The 16,917-nt window shown below is 41.7% G+C and overlaps 1 protein-coding gene across 1 annotated transcript; it reads right to left on the bottom strand.

The window, feature by feature from the left end:
- Positions 1–1,745: 1,745 nt before the first annotated feature.
- On the bottom strand, positions 1,746–16,279 carry ap1m2 (adaptor related protein complex 1 subunit mu 2). Its single transcript, XM_063186716.1, has 12 exons — positions 16,088–16,279; positions 14,775–14,931; positions 13,303–13,370; positions 12,394–12,524; positions 9,441–9,588; positions 6,999–7,125; positions 5,811–5,953; positions 4,896–4,967; positions 4,323–4,481; positions 2,736–2,861; positions 2,301–2,376; positions 1,746–2,180 (listed from the first exon to the last, which is right to left on the bottom strand). The coding sequence occupies exons 1-12, from the start codon at positions 16,127–16,129 to the stop codon at positions 2,155–2,157; spliced, it is 1,275 nt and encodes a 424-aa protein (XP_063042786.1). The 5' UTR covers positions 16,130–16,279; the 3' UTR covers positions 1,746–2,154.
- Between the last annotated feature and the right edge of the window lie 638 nt (positions 16,280–16,917).

Below are 16,917 nucleotides of genomic sequence, written 5' to 3'. Positions count from 1 at the left end.
GAGAACGTTATTTGTTGCTACAAAGTTGTTTCATTCATGTTTTTATTCTTTCATAGTAAAGTTCTGAAGCCCAGTAAAAAGGCGGGTTAATGTGAACGTTGTAAACAAAAGGCAACTCTTGTTTCAAATGTATGTACAAAGAAACCAGTATCGTACTGAAAATGTAACATGCAGTTGCAAAAAATTGCAGGGCCAGAAAATGTAGGGACATGCACATTTTTAGGTGTCTCAATGAATGAATTATTACAGACATTAATAAAATAAACTATTACCCGGCCATTCCACAGCATATGAAACAAAACAAAAAACCACACTCATTGTTCAACCACTCAGGAACACCTCTACTGATATTTTATTAATTCATTTATTCCACAATTTACCTTTCGTGGTTTTCAAACAGTTTAAAAGCTAGTAGTCCTAATGACTAATTCTCATCACTGTAGCAAAGGAAATGTGAACAGTCACCCAGAAAAAAAAATGAAATAAAAGCTGTCAAATTGAACCTCAAATATTGTCCCGCAACATCCACATTCCTACACTGTGCTTTTACACTTTGGTAGGCCCTAGTGCAACACCACTCACATCTCAACGTTTCAGTAAGTTGTGTTAGGTCTACTCTTTGAATTTGTATTGACTTTTTAAAACCATATAGGCCTAGGACCTATTTTGTTGATGATTTAGGCCTAAAGTGTATATACATTTTTGGCACGCCCAGCGTAGGCTATGCAGTTTTGCAGCTGGTTTTTTATATACTGTACAAAGCAGATCCTTCAACCCTGAAGATCCACATTTTAGTTGATCAGTTATACTGTATAGGCCTGCATGTGTGCTGTTCTGAATGAAATCAAATCCATTTCAAATTATTTGATGTATTAAGTCACTAAGATGTAGGCCTCGTAAGACATTAAAATATACTGTAGGTCATTTTACCATTACAATATGTTTTTGTACATACATAGGGGCCTATGGGTCATTCAAAACCCACCTCAATATCTGTATGAGTTCTAGTGTTACATTTATTTGTGTTGTTCTGAAATACCTACATGTAAATCCCTTTTCTATCATCTGTTTCACTATGCTTGGCTGAGTTTTGCCACCATGATTGTTTTTATACACACACCGCGTACTGTAGGCCCCTCATGACGTAATTCAAAACCCACTAAACATCCACATTTTCTATTCAATTGTATTGAAGCTGATGTGAACTGAGCTGAAATAAAAACCATTTCAGGCATTTCACTATTGTCACCACTGTGGTGTTATGAAAATGCTTGGGAAGGCTGAGATATTTAGTATTTAATAGGCAGAGGGCACCCTTTCCCAAAAAGGGCTGAGGACAAAATAGGTTAAAGGAACAGTCCACCATTTCTAGAAACGTGCTGATTTCCCATCCACCTCTGCTCGAGTTAAATTATTGAGTTTGACCTTTCTGCCAGCCGTTCTGACTGTGATGTGGTGACACAGAACTGTTGAATAGTTTTTGTGCTGTCCTGCTTGTATCATGTCTTCTTATATCTGAGTAATGTGTAATGTAATGTGTGTTAAATCTTTGTTTTTTCATGTCATAGGCAAAAAAAATCCCCATTGGAGACAATAAAGTTTCTAACTAACCTGGGGTGAGTTTCTCAAAAGAGAAGTTGTTAGCCTGTTAGCAACTTCGGTAGTTGCCAATGGGAAAATGCATTGAAAACAACAAAGTAGCTAATGTAGTAAGCAACTTTGGTTTTGAGAAATTCACCCCAGTTTAGCATGTGGTCATTGAACTGAATGGGCCCAGATCCTCAATTAGCCTAACATGTGTCTTTTTATTGCAGCCAAGAATCACAAACAAAATCATTCAACATGATAAAATTACCAGTATATCAATAAAGCATTGATTAAAACAAACAAACACAGGTATACATACAAAATATATTAAACATTTAAAACCATCCAACTGGACTGGCCTGGGGACAAGCCTGTCCAGAGCTCAGCTACTGAAGTCAGGTTACGGTAAAACAAAAAATATATATAATGGCAGATTATTGTGTAGAGTAGAAGTAGTAGTAGCCTAGTAATAGGCTAGTAGTAACACACATAGCATAGCAACAGTCTGTGATAATTTGGTAATGGACCAGTAGGCCCCAGCAGGTTATTTCTTCAACCAGTTTAGGCCTACTGGTTTGTTCTCAACTGGTAATCTGGTAAAATGAGAAAAGTGCAATTTATATTATTGAAGTGGAAAAATACTCCTTACTCTTATTGGCAGAAAACCTGCATTTAATTGATGTCATGTATTATTATTGTAAATCGAGGCTTACCTCCACTTTGTGTTATGTATCTGACCCATGGTAGGGCCTGGTAGCCGCTTTTCTCAATGATTTTCATGTACCGCACCTGAATGATAAGAGGAAGTTGAACCACAGACACTTTTTTTCCTCACATCTCCTGTTTATATTAGTCTGCATTCAATTGCCTTTTTATGATCTCTTTTCTTTAGTTTTTATTTTTCCCCTCCCTGATGTTGCTCGTTTTATATGTGTCTTGAATTGTCCTTGTGGGCACTATGTGTATTTATGTAAGCTACTTGACACCTGAATTTTCCCCCCCGGGGATCAATAAAGTTACTCTACTATTACAGTTGTTATGCAATGCTCATCTTCTGACCAGGGTCCATGAATGGCTAACAATAATGAATAAACTTCTCTACTGTACATAAGCATACACATATGCACACACGTGTGGGATCAAAATACCTGTATTCCTGACACCGTGAAGTATGGGATTTCAAACTTGACTGTGATTGGTGGTTTCCCCTCCATCTCATCATTCTCCACACTGGGGAGTCCAAAGTGGGCCCGCATCAGAAACTCTTTGCCCCCCTTGAGCGACAGAAAGACAATAAAACGCCACACGTCTCACCAGTCAGTTTTACCAATAAGCAGATTAGGCAGTTGTCTAGGGCCCCACCAATAGTTTGGCCCATTTTAGGGGGTCCCCAACAGTCAGCTCCGCTATGGTAAATATTGTACCAGCAAAGTAATTCAACAGGGCCCCAAATCTATAGCCGTCAAACAGTCTAGCGCAGGGGTCCCCAACCTTTCTGGGTCAGAGGGCTACCAAGGGCTACCCAAGGGCTACTGAAAGCTATCCGAGGGCTACTTTTGTTCCAAACCCTTTATTGATGTCTTGACATCATTCCCAAACCACACTAGATGGAATGATAATTTGCTTCAAAGTTATAAGGGCATATTCTTTATAGGCTATAAATAAATAATCTCATAATTAAATTCAGTAAAGCTGTAACTGTGACTAAAATCTTGAAATAGTGACTATTTATTAACATCCTTGGTGGGCACCTCAGAAGCTCCTGGAGCACCTGACGCCCGCGGGCACAACGTTGGTGACGCCTGATCTAGCGAAAGCTAAGAGGAATCCGTCTGAGTGGAGAGTGGGAGATGGTCTGATCTTACTCTGCCATTTAAATTCATTGGAGTTCCTAATTCAAATTAAAAACCCATATTGTGCTTTATTAGCATGACTGTTACGATATAGCGTCGCAAAAGCATACAAATAACAAAACAAAAGTGTGAATAGTGTTACCTTAACCAAACCAAGCAACGGACTTCGCGCATGAGTTCTGCGTCACCACTCTCAACTGTTTGCTGATTGGCTAAACAGTGAGCGAACCGAGCTTGAAGGCTTTCATCAGACTAGGTGCGGAGCCAAAATCTTTGGGTGGAGTACATAGGATGGCGTCGCCAGGCTACTTCAACAGGTGCCCCAAATCTATACTTTGCCTAGGGCCCCCAAATGGGTAAAACACTGCTGCATTTCACCCAGCGTAAAAAAAAACCCAAAGCCTAAAAAGTAACCCTAATACCATTACGTTTTTTTTCTAAGTTGTAGATCCCCTCATTGATCATTTTATCGTTTTGTCACCGTCTGTTCTCAAACTGATAGCTGAAGTTTATAGGCTACTATGGGAGCTACAGGAGTAACGGGATTGAATGCAGCCATTGAAAGCAGCACCAAAATACCAGAAGATGGTGTATGATCCACATTGTCAGCAGAGCCTGGACCAGAATGGATGTGAGTTTGAGAACAGTTGGTAACGGAACAACAAAATGAAATGAAAAGAATAAAAATGATTGAAAATTAAATGAATTTCCATGAACACCTTCTTTGCAATAATTTCAAGTATAAATTAAAATGTTAACAACTTGGGTGATACACTGTATGTACAATACAATAAACTTAGGTGATGATTGTGAAGTGCCAGGAGGTTTTTTTTTTTGCAACCCCCTTGCTATACTTAAATAAATAAACGTAAATATACTCACAGGGAAGGACTTGATGGTCCAGACGACCATGTTCTTCTCTGGGACGTACTTGGCGTGGCCTGTGCTGGTTTTAAACTTGGGGCTGTCAGCGTCGCTGGGCACGGGGACACGCACCTCCACATTATTAGCCACCGACTGCTTCTTGAACTGACCTTTCGCCTGAGCACCAGGAAAGGAGAGATTGTGTCGAATTTAGAAAATAGACTTGAATCCCATTGACAAAAACAATGGCCACAATGAGACATGTCATTCAGAATGAACTCAATTTAATTCTGAATAAAACTTAATGATACTTTGAAAACATAATGTAAATACTTGACAATTCGGAATGAAATGAAAGTTCAATGTATACTCAACAGAATTATTCATTCATCCGTGGCCAATGTTGAATTACTGGTCAAACACAGCCAAATTTCATTAACAATTTTTACAGTATCGCAATTTATTAAACTGATTCAAACATTAAAATAAAAGTTTTTTTAAATAGAAAAAAAACATAAAACATAGATGTAAACTTCACAAGACTACACATAATAATAGTAGTACATTTTTAAGGCGGATAAATTGGCATACCTTCACCATTATCTCCACGCGACTGTGAGAAAATTTCTCAATCACCGACTCAATCCAAATCAGAGGCTTTACCTAAAGGACAGAAAGCTTGATTAAAAAACACTGTCAAGAAGTCCCTAAGGAGCAGCCATAGCCTAACGCAGTGGCTCCCAAAACTTTTACTTGAATGCGATCCCCAGACGTTGGAGATGTGAAAATGGGGTCCCGGGCCGAAAACAGGTTGGAAACCACTGCATAGGTGGCGGAAAGCTTTTGGGCTCCCTCCCTAAATTAAGCTTTCGTAACTTTCACTTCAGACAAATGAGTGGAGTTCAGCAGCAGTAACATGAAGAAATAAAGCATCAAGAAAAAAAACGCACCATCACCACCACATTAAAACATGTCCCAGGCAGCGCCCTTGGACCATTGGTATAGCACACCTTAAGGAAGAAGAATCCGCACTCACAAACTGCGTCTCATTATTTATTTATATTACCACCACGTCCAAAAAGCAAACGCGTCTCGGCTATCAAGCCTTCATCAGACTTTTGTTTTTTCCAAGAAGTTGAGCGCGTCCTTTGCCAAAACTTGATAGCACACATTTGCCAACTGTGCCACGGCACCCCACCTCGGTTACGTGGCGCTATTCCGACATGTCGCTATTCCGACATTGATGTCTATTGACGGAATACCGGCGCGAGTTATGCAATTTCTTTGGTTTGTGCTACGTTGCTCAGCTTTTACTAAGTTTAGGGAGAGTGCATACAGTTACCCTAACCCTAACCCTAACCCTGACCCTAACCCTAACCCTAACCCTAACCCTAACCCTAACCCTACGGTATGTCAGCTGTCTGAATAGCGGTATGTCGGAATAGCGGTATGTCGGAATAGCGATTGCCCCCCCCCCACCTCACCCCACCCCAAGCTCTTACGTACGTGAGTGTTAATGCGATAGGACATCAGTTCCGATTCACCGTCCGGGGGGATGAAGGAGATGGTGCGGTCGCTCTCGAAGCGAGACAGCCGCACACACTGGTGGAACTTCACATCTTCCATGGACACCGTCTTGCCCTTGTCTCCTGCGTACGTACAATACCAGACACAAATTATTCATCCGTTAGCAGTTTATGTGTGGTAGTTTTATATTGTAGTAGTTTCATTGTACATTATGTTTTATAGTCATGTGTGTACTTGGAGGTTTTAATCTAATCTTACCCTGTATAATATAATGTCAATAAAGGTTTTATTCGCATCATTTATTTCTGTATTGTGGTCAAAAATAGTTTGTCTTTATTATATTGTTTCATGCCCCTTTCCTAAACTGTTGACTTGGAATGTTGTCCATGGCACGATATCACGTATTTGTCCTGGTGGTCACAACAGTCTGTGGTTAATTATGTACAGTGAGTCAGTGTTAATTTCGTCAACCATGACTATGACTAAAATATTTCGTCAATGCCCTTTTTTGATTTTCGTCATTTAGACTAAGACTAAGACTAAATTGGGAAGGCAATGACTAAAATATGACTAAGACTAAAATTGATTTTCGTCATTGTGACTAAGACTAAGACTAAATTTTAAAAAGCTGACGAAATTAACACTGGTATTAAATAAAATAGAGAAAAAGAGAACCAGTGTGTGAAGAAGTTTTATTCTGTACAGTGTGATATATGTTAAAAAGAGAAGCAGTGTGCGGAGAAGGTTTATTCTCTACAGTCAATGATATATGTTAATAGTGTGTGGAGAAGTTCTGTAATGTACAGTGTTGACTAAAATGACGAAAATGACTAAAAATTGACTAAGACTAAAATTGATTTTCGTCATTTAGACTAAGACTAAGACTAAATTGGGAAGTCAATGACTAAAATATGACTAAGACTAAAATTGATTTTCGTCATTGTGACTAAGACTACGACTAAATTTAAAAAAGCTGACAAAATTAACACTGCAGTGAGTACAAGGGTACTACAAGGTAGTCAGGCCCCTACATAAACTTTTTTCCTCACCAGCCAAAATGTCTAGTACAGGTTCATCTCACAAGCTAAGTACACACTGAGTAATGGGTCAAAGTGGCTGGTGTTAATTTAGAGCCCTGAAGGTAGTGATGATGGACAGGTCACGTACGGCCGGTGAGAGCGAAGAGCACGCGGTCGTTGAGGCCCAGCCTGAGCTCGGGCATGCCAGACAGCATGGTCTTCAGCTTGATGCTGCCCACGATGTCACTGCTCATCACACTCCCGTTGGCATTCACCTGCAAGCAGAGCAGAGCACATACGGTATGGCAAAAGCAGAAGCATCCAAAACATGTACACTTTATTTTAGTAACAGATTACACCACACTCACGACTAAAAGGTGCAAAACATTCCTTATTACAGTTATGCCAATAAAAAAGGCCTTCTTGGCAATGAACAGGAAATTTGTTAATACATGCCATGATAACACATGTCTAACATGTCACTTATACAGAGTTTAGTAATGGTGGGGTGGCGTCCGCGCCAATGTCTTATCCTGAGCGTATCGCTCGGTGCGTAATTCCAAGAGCAGCGTCATGAAAAGGAAGAAAGGACTAAACTGGGAACACTGATGATGGGCTAGACCCGAAACATTTGTCCCCTGTCTGTCGGTTTTATTTACTTTTTTCGGCTTTGTTTAATACAGTTTTTGATTCCGCATTCAGCTCTAGTGTGCGAATCCTTTCTTCCTTTTCACTTATACAGAGTTTGGCCTAAGTAGCATGTGAACCCTACTCAGGAAAAGTAAAAAATGCTGTTTCCTTTCAACTCAGGTGACTTCACTGAGTAACTGGTCTGTATTGTCTACCTGTCTTGTCTACTGTAAACAAGTGTATCTGTCTTAGTATCTGACAACTCCGCATTCTCATAATCCAGGCACAGTCAAAGTGTTGTTAGCCGGCCGCACAGAAAAGTGTGATAATTCATTTTTTAAACACAATTTGTTGCAGGTGTTTTAGGCATCAATGGGTTAAATTCACAGACTGTAAAAATAAAAAGTTACAAATACACAGGTGCTCTAGTTTGACAATATAATATCTGACAAGTTCGTAGGAATAGGAAGTTGTGCTTTTTCTTAAGCACTGCAAATCATTTTTGACACTGTGCCTACTGCCTAACCATTATCAAAGTGAAAAACAACAACCATGACAAGATTATGTACTGACAGTGTGTCAGTTTTGTTGTCTGTAGATGCTAAAGAAAAATTATACAAATTATCGAATCTGCCGTGTAATAATTTTAAAAAATGATATTATGTGTGATGATGTGGTCTTAAAGTCCACAATCTCCTGTGCATGTAAAGAAATTGACAATAAAACTGACTCCACCTGACTCAATCTCCCTTGTCACGGCTATTCAATGATATTAGAATGGCATGCAAGTTATGAGACACCAGGACACAACAAGGCACAGGGAGGCAGCGGTGGCCCAAAGGTGAGGGAGGTGCTCTTAAAGGAACACTGTGTGAGATTTTTAGTTGTTTATTTCCAGAATTCATGCTGCCCATTCACTAATGTTTCCTTTTTCATGAGTACTTACCACCACCATCAAATTCTAAGTATTCATTATGACTGGGAAAATTGCACTTTTCATACATGAAAAGGGTTATCTTCTCCATGGTTCGCCATTTTGAATTTCCAAAAATAGCCATTTTTAGCTGCAAAAATGACTCTACTTGGACCATACTAGAAAATATTAGTTTATTACTCAGTAAACTTTCATGTAAATATCAAATTTGTCGATAGCCAACCCAGTTTCAATGAGCAGCATAGTCGCAGTACCTTTTTTGAGCATTTCCTGCACAGTGTCCTTTAAGATCAAGTTGCTGGTCGAAACCCCACCTTTAGTTTTTAAAGTGAGAAGTCCTCCCTCTTAAAATCCTTTTTGTTGTCTTTTATTATTTCATGGCTGGAAATAATAAAAAGCCATAAAATAATAAAAGACAACAAAAAGGATTTTTAAGTGTGCGGACTTCTCACTTTGAAAACTACTGTTGGCCTTCGGCCTGCACCTTTTCCTGGGATGTGCACAATCCTCTCCTTCAACGAAATCCTACCTTTACCTCTCCCTACACCTCCATCCATGGCTGAAGTGCCCTTGAACAAGGCACCTAACCCCACATTACTCCAGGGACTGTAACCAATACCATGCAAATAACTGTAAGTCACTTTGGATAAAGGTGTCAGAGTGTAATGTAATGTAATGTAATGTAATGTAATGTAATATAATGTAATGTAAGTGTGTTTTGCTCTGCTTTCCTATTTGTGTTTCTGCTCAGCTGTCATTGTGTGTGTAGTACTGTGTAGTACTCTAAATTAGTCTAATGCTTGAGCTGCCCTAGTCCCAGGCCAGACGCCTGACAGGATGTGTGTGTATTGTACTTAACTTAAAAACTAACCCTTCTTTACATCTGCACTTGTTGTTCTGTGTATTTCCTGTGCGCTTTGTATTTGCTAGCTATGATTATGTCCTCGATTGTAAGTCGCCTTGGTTACAAAGCCTCTTCCAAATGCAATGTAATGTAATGTAATGCAATCGTACAGCAGTACCCACCAGCACGTTAATGGACTCGATGACGTCTATGAAGACCTCGTTCTTCTTGTACCTGATGCCCTCTGACCTCCAGGACACGGCGTTGGTGACGGTGGTGGGCACCTTAGACTTGGCCACCTCCAGCTTCGTCCCCTCCTGGGTGATGTATCTACAGGAGAGTAGAGTACACACACACACACACACACACACACACACACACACACACACACACACACACACACACACACACACACACACACACACACACACACACACACACACACACAAGATCAAAAAAACTAGAAAAGTGTCCAAAGTGTCTAGGTGCCAAAGAAGTCACTATGTATAGTCCAGGTCAAGCTGACCATAGCAGAGGGCACGAAAGCAAGCAAGTCATCATAAGAGCAGTTCATCTTTATAAGAGTAAAGGATGCGCATCCCACCTCTCTGAGGCCAGGTGCAGGACAAAAGGCTCGTCTAATAGTGGAAAAGAGTAGAAGTCCGCACACTGTAGCTCCGCTTTGATAATGTATTCAGGTCATACAACGCTTCGACCCAGAAGGGTCTTCATCAGGCATGTTGGGTTCGAAACGTTGTATGACCTGAATACATTTTCAAAGCGGAGCTCCGTACAGTGTGCGGACTTCTACTCGTTCCACAAAAGCAAGCGAGCACATGCACAGCACAGCACATGTAGAGTATACTCTACGGTCAACGGGTTACAAAGTGAGGATTGTTCAGACACAACGTAGGCCAGGGGTATTCAATTAAATGTCAGCGAGGGCCAGTTTTTCAAATTCCTCCCAGTAAAAGGGCCGAACTATACGTATAGGTTGCCGACTGTCAATGAAAAAAATACGGGACACTTCATTGGGGTGGGGGGTCGGGGGGTCCTCCCCCAGAAAATGTTGCATTTCTTAGATGTAATTTTCTGCATTTTAACGTCCTGTGTCCTGTTTCAGCGCGACATGGAACCCATACTTTTATTCCGAAAAATGATCCTGTATTTGAAGGGGCTTGTGGGGGGCCAGAGCCTTGCTGTCCGAGGGCCGCATCTGGCCCCAGGGACGCCATTTGAATAGCCCTGACGTAGGTTGTTACTAGGAAAAGGGAAGTCTCTTTCGTGCTAACCTATTCCGTGCTTCCAGTCCAGGACGGTAGACGATGGAAAGCAAACTGGTTCAGGGTTTCAGAGAGACTAAGCCAGACTCTGGAGAGGGCGTGCACACTGCGTGGAAACGTCAGTCATTATGTTGGCACCACAATAAAATGACTAAATAGTATCTGAGTGCTGCAGTCATCCCTGGCCTAGTCTTTCTGAAGTGGACCAGTTTGCTTTCCGTAGGCTGTTGTTACTAATTTATTACATGTATTTACTGCATTTATTAACATATATTAAAGGGACACTGTGCAGGAAATGGTCAAAAAAGGTACTGCAACTATGCTGCTCATTGAAACTGGGCTGCCTATTGCCAAATTTGATCTTTACATGAAAGTTTACTAAGTAATAAACGCATATTTTCTAGTATGGTCCAAGTACAGTGATTTTTGCAGATAAAAATGGCTATTTTTGGACATTCAAAATGGCGGATCATGGAGAAGATCCCCCTTTTAATGTATGAAAAGTGCAATTTTTCCAGTCATAATGAATACTTAGAATTTGATGCTAGTGGTAAGTATTCATGAAAAAGGTAATGAGGAAATAAACAACTAAAAATCTCACACAGTGTCCCTTTAAAAATGTGTGCCTTTTTCCAGTGCTGTCCTTTAGATTGCTTAAAGATGGCCTCTCAACGTCATTTGATTAATATTGCTGTGTTCCCCATTGTTATTGAATGTGTTACGCGTTGGTCCTGTTTTAAAAAACGTTCTGGTTGCTTTGTTTCAAGCCGTTTTTGCAAGCCAGCAATGTGGCTTGTGGAGAAACGAGAGGGTGTTCCGTGTTTCTCGTGGAAATGCGTCTCTGATTGGCTCACTCTTCCTGCTCTTGTGGAAATGCGTCTCTGATTGGCTCAGTGCTCCTGTTCTTGGATAGAATGTAATGGGAAACAGAGTCACCACTTCTCCGGGTGGTACTGCACTATAGGGGCGCCAACGGAGGCGTGCATGCTCCATTCAGGGCTGTGCTCTTTCGACAGCGACCCCTAGGCGAGCTGCAGGCACGGAGCAACCAGAGTGGGCTTGCTGTATGGATGAGGCTTTGTGCTGTGTGTGTACCTGAGAGTAGCAACCAGCTGATAGCTAAGCTAAGCTAGATTTCGGGCCACCAGACATTGCTTGTATTGAAAACAAGCAGAAAAAAATTACTCAACATGTTTTTAGAAAAATGGGTCGACATAAACCTTTGTGGGCAACGCCTTCTTTCGACGTGACGAAACACAGAAAGGCTTTCGTGATTCGCTCGTTTCTCTGCATTATTTATGTAAATTGGGAAACACCGGGAAACACAGCCAGGCGAGGTGACGCACCGCTATGAGAGCCTTGCAAGTGAGTTTAACTTGGGGTGACCGTCCGATCTTCAAAAGGAGTGAGTAAAACTGTGTTTTATCGGAAGTTGGCCTTTAATAATGTTTCATAATTTATCCGTGCGTGCGTGCGTGCCTGCGTGCGTGCATGTGTGGCAACGATAGCCTCTGCATATGGGGTCACCGTGGTTCACTATTTCCTGAAAATACTCAACTACATCATAACAACATTGCTATGACAGTACCGAGAGCCTTAAGTAACCATAGCCATTACAATATCTGTGACAGTATAAGATTATTTATAACACAGGCTCTACGCTAAGGGGTCCAACACCATATCTTACTCTTTACATTTTTTAACCTTTTCACCAAATTGGCTGTTATTAAAAATTAAAAAGTATGCATCACAATATAACCAACTTTTGCGATACGTGTATCTCAAGCCGTGATATCGCGATATCGATACATTTTCGATATATCGTGCAGCCCTATTAAACACCATCTCTTACTCTTGGAGGATCTTGCTGTCGGTGGTCTGGGGGAAGCCAAAGTCCATCAGCTCATCCAGCAGCTCGTAGACCACCACGAAGTTATCCTGGATGCTCTCCTCCTCCAGCTCCTTGAAGTACTCTGTGAACACCTGCAGAAATACCGTACACAACGTTTACTACAGTGTTTTCTCAAAGTGGAGCGTAAGCCCCCCTGGGGGGGTGCGGAGGCATGACAGGGGGGGCGTGTGACCTCTGATTTTGATCTTTTTTTCCCCCAAGGGAATGATTTCCTGTCTTGCCAACAGGCCAACACGTTTTAAGCATTATATACATAATTATAAACATGATATTATTAATTGTTATATAGGAAATGAACCCACATCTGCATTCCACTGCAGTCCCTCTTTGTTTTATCTCACCAGTCACCTTTCCTTTGATTCTGCACAGCGCAGCGATTGTAAAATCAGTCTGCGCGAGTACTGCTGTGCTTGGTGGGGGTGGCTCGGAAGCATCCAGACCCTCCGAAGGGGGGAATGATGGGAAAAGTTTGAGAACCACTGGTTTACTCCCATTGCATTTGGTGAAACTGAAATGTGATTTTGTGCACAAGTCTGTGATGATGCTATATGTCTACTTTTACATGTATGTAAATCCTGTGTGTTCTTGTGTCCACATCCATCCACTGCAAACTTTAATAGCCTACTTGAGCATCCCTCCTCACACATGCACACTCGTGTACACACACACACACACACACACACACACACACACACACACACACACACACACACACACACACACACACACACACACACACACACACACACACACACCAATTACTTTCAAAAACTTGTATTTGGCAACACATGTGACCAAATAATTATCCTTTGGCCCGAGTACTGACAAATGATAGTGATTTGAACTCACCTCGACAAGTTTATAGAGAAAGGTGTAGACCAAGGATGCATTCGAGTTCTTGTTAGTAGTTGCCACCACTGGCCATAAAGTCAAGGGCGACATACTACAAGAATTTAGAGAAATGTTAACTTTAAGACCTATGGGGAAACTAAACACCATGTCACTGTGACACTACACAATACAACACACAGTACACACTGGCCCTATCTCAATGCCCAGTGTTCTAGCCTATAGTCCAACTAGCAACCCTTGGTGTACAAGCCAAACTCCCTAACCACTTGCCCATGACTTACCCATCATTAACCCATTGGTGCCTGATGTTGCGTTTTGCAGCATTGGCCCTGAGATTTTAGACAACTTTATTAAATATCTCAGTTTAATTGAGATGAATGACCACAGTCTAATGAAAGATGAGGGTCTTAGCATTTAAATGCAACTTAGGGCATATTTCTATGTGCTTCAGAAGCTGAGATATTTAGGTTTTTATAGGCTGAGGGCAGCTTTTCTTAAAAATGGCTCAGGCATTCAGCACCCTTTTTTTGCAGGTGCCTTAGGCATCAATGGGTTAAGGCACCAGGAAACGACATTGTACAGTTATAGTAACCCCTACAGTAGAGCCTATGTTATAACCTTACTGTCATCAAAACTGTGATGGCCAAATCTTAATCGGTTACTAAAGGCTCTCGGTAATGTCATAGCGATGTTGTTATGAAGTAGATGAGTATTTTCAGCAAAGAGGGAATAGGCCGGTGGACAGGCCCGTCTGCAATAAGAGGCTGCTAACAATGCAGAAAAGAAAAAGACAGGTCTGCCCTTGCCTGATTCGATCTGATACTATACTATATTATATTATACTATTATCTATCTCACTCTGTCTCTCTCTGTCAGTGTCGGTAAAAACGAACGAAGCGCTTCTGTGTATTGTATCCATGGATACGGTCGCATTTCTACTACGTCAAGCCTCTACCCAGTTCCCGATTTTTCCGGAGCTGGGTAACGGTGTTAATCGAGTTCGAGGCCTGACTAGAAGCAACGTCGCCGAAGGTGTTGCGTCACTAGGAGGGCGCAGCCTGGCTAGGTCTGCCCTGCCATGGCTCAAGCGGTAGGGCACTGCACTGCAACACCGGCGACCACCAGGTTTGATTCCGGTTCCGGGTCCTTTGCCGATCATTCCCCATCTCTCTCCCCACTCGCTTACTGCCTACCACGTAGCCCCTTAACGCGTGCCGTACCTCCTGTGGCTCGCTGTGATACACATTGAAGTTAACTACTGTAGTACTACACTACTATGAGGGGGCACGGGGCCTTTAGTGATACATTACGACTTGGTCATTGCCATTTTGGTAACAGCTAATTCATAATGCCGTGTCTTAAGGGGTTAACTATCCCATCACAAATAAAGGCAAAAGGACAAACAATTATCTATAACTTTACAAAAAAAAGGAAAAGGTTGGTCTGGATATCTCTGTCCAAAAGGATACGGTAGAGGTTGCTGTGCTTGATCCACATGAAGTGTGTGCTCCCGTGGCATATGACTGGACAGATGAGCCCCTCCTCTTCCTGCTGCATCAGCAGAGGCAGGAAGTGGTCGATCTCGGCCATGTCCACCTCCCCTTTGTAGTTACGGCATATCAGCACCTGAAAGGACAAGAGAGGGGGGATTTGACGTGAGACCAGAGTCAGAAGGGAACAACAACAATCAGTGTTCAGGAGATTTCACTTTCAAAAATGTGTAGCCTTAGGCAGACACCTGTTGCTCATGGCCTAAGGCAGACACCTGCTGCTCAAGATATGTCTATGCCAGTTGTTCACAACCTTTTTCTTAAGGGGTCCATATTTTCACCACTGTAGACTTTGGTGACCCTCCCTGTCGTGCTGCAGAAACTAATCACTTCACTAATGCTCTTTCCCTCTCATTACTTATTTGTTTATCGATATAAATAGATGTGTAGGCCTACAGTGAACCTTGAATATTGTTGTATTCTCACGCACTTGTGATTCACCAAACACCTGTCTGATTCACCAAACACTTTTATGGAAAAGGTTAGTGGTGCGTAAAGAGACATTTGCATGGAGAGACCAAATCAATGGAAATAGGCCAGGGAATATTTGCGTACCCTAGGGCCCAGTGTTTCCCAACCAGGGGTACGTGTAGCCTACCACTAGGGGTACGCGAGCACACTGCAGGGGGGGTACTTGGAAAAATGTAATTTTAAAAAATGCATGGAGCTTAGTCACACTGGAATAGAAAAAGTGATGTAAAGCTTAGTTAGGGGGTACTCATGGCACAATGAAAAGGCGTAAAGGGTACATGAGACCAAAAAAAGGTTGGGAAACACTGCCCTAGGCTACAAAAAAAGATAGGCTACAACTTTAAACACAAACTCTGTTGATCTGCACAGTAGTTTACTATATCCTATACAGTTGTCAATTGCCATTGCCATACAATGCAACATGCATGTGAACGCACCACAATGTCATTGAAAGGTCAACAGCGAGAATGTTTTTTTCCTTTTTGTAGCGTGCATCACATTGGATTTGTCATTCACGGAAGTGAGATATGTAGGCTAATGGGCTGTTGGTCAAAACAGCGACGCTTCAGTGAATGAGTATCTTAACGGCTATTCCGTAATTAGTTAAACAGCACTATCGTCCGCAAGTTAGCCTAGTACTATATCAAAAACTTTCCAAAAGTATTGCGTTTCCCTGTAAAAGTAGCCTAATGTTTCCCTGCTCACGATATCAAGTGTCACAGTCAATAGGCCACCTTGCGCCTTGCGATAGGCTACCTTACCTTTCCTTTCAGGTCCAGTATAAATACTGCTGAGGCCGACATTGTTTTGAAATGAGAGACCAACTGTTTTTCCGCTGTAAATAATTGTCTATCTTAAATGTACAGTGATCCCATTAAAACTAATTTAATTCTCGACAGGTAGACCGCGTAACATATCATGGATTCCACAGTTCCTTTTCCTCATTGCGCGCTGACGTCACCGTGCGGCAGGTAAAACATTTACAGCATCACCTGTGGCAGCGTGGCACCATATCAATAGCCGAGAGACTGACTGGATATAATACTCCTAGAATCTCTGTCAATAATAGCATCGTCTCTTGTTGGGCTATTCTTGATCCGCTACATCCTTTAAAATAAAACATGAATAGAGTATATTATGGCTTATGGGATAGAATTAGATAGGCTAATAGGCCTTCATTTAGTCTATTGAAGAGTAGTCAGATGAAAGTAGTTTTCACTTCTTACCGGTGCTAACCCTAACAAAAATACAATAAAACAAAGTACACATGTGCACTAGATCTATATCGCTGCATGGCTATTTCGGGTGTCTTCATGGGAGGCATAGTGTGGTTGTGTTGTATGTGTTTTCTACTTAAATAGCAGACGTTGCTTTTTTAAAACGAGGGTTTTTTGGGCAGCATTAAACCTATTATTTTACCGGTACTGCGCACCAGCTGTGAATTTCATACCTGTGCTTTGCACCCTTGTTTGCACCTGTGCGCACCTGTCTACTTCCACCCCCGAGAGTAGTTTGAAGAAAACCCCGTGGTAAACCCCTGCACTGTGCATGTCAATACCACAGACTTCCTGCAGGTGGCGCTGCAGTCTGG

The sequence above is a fragment of the Engraulis encrasicolus genome, chromosome 1 (assembly GCF_034702125.1).
Source record: "Engraulis encrasicolus isolate BLACKSEA-1 chromosome 1, IST_EnEncr_1.0, whole genome shotgun sequence".
NCBI lineage: Eukaryota > Metazoa > Chordata > Actinopteri > Clupeiformes > Engraulidae > Engraulis > Engraulis encrasicolus.
The sequence above is the reverse complement of the archived record's forward strand: the minus strand, read 5'-3'. Positions and strand labels throughout refer to the sequence as shown.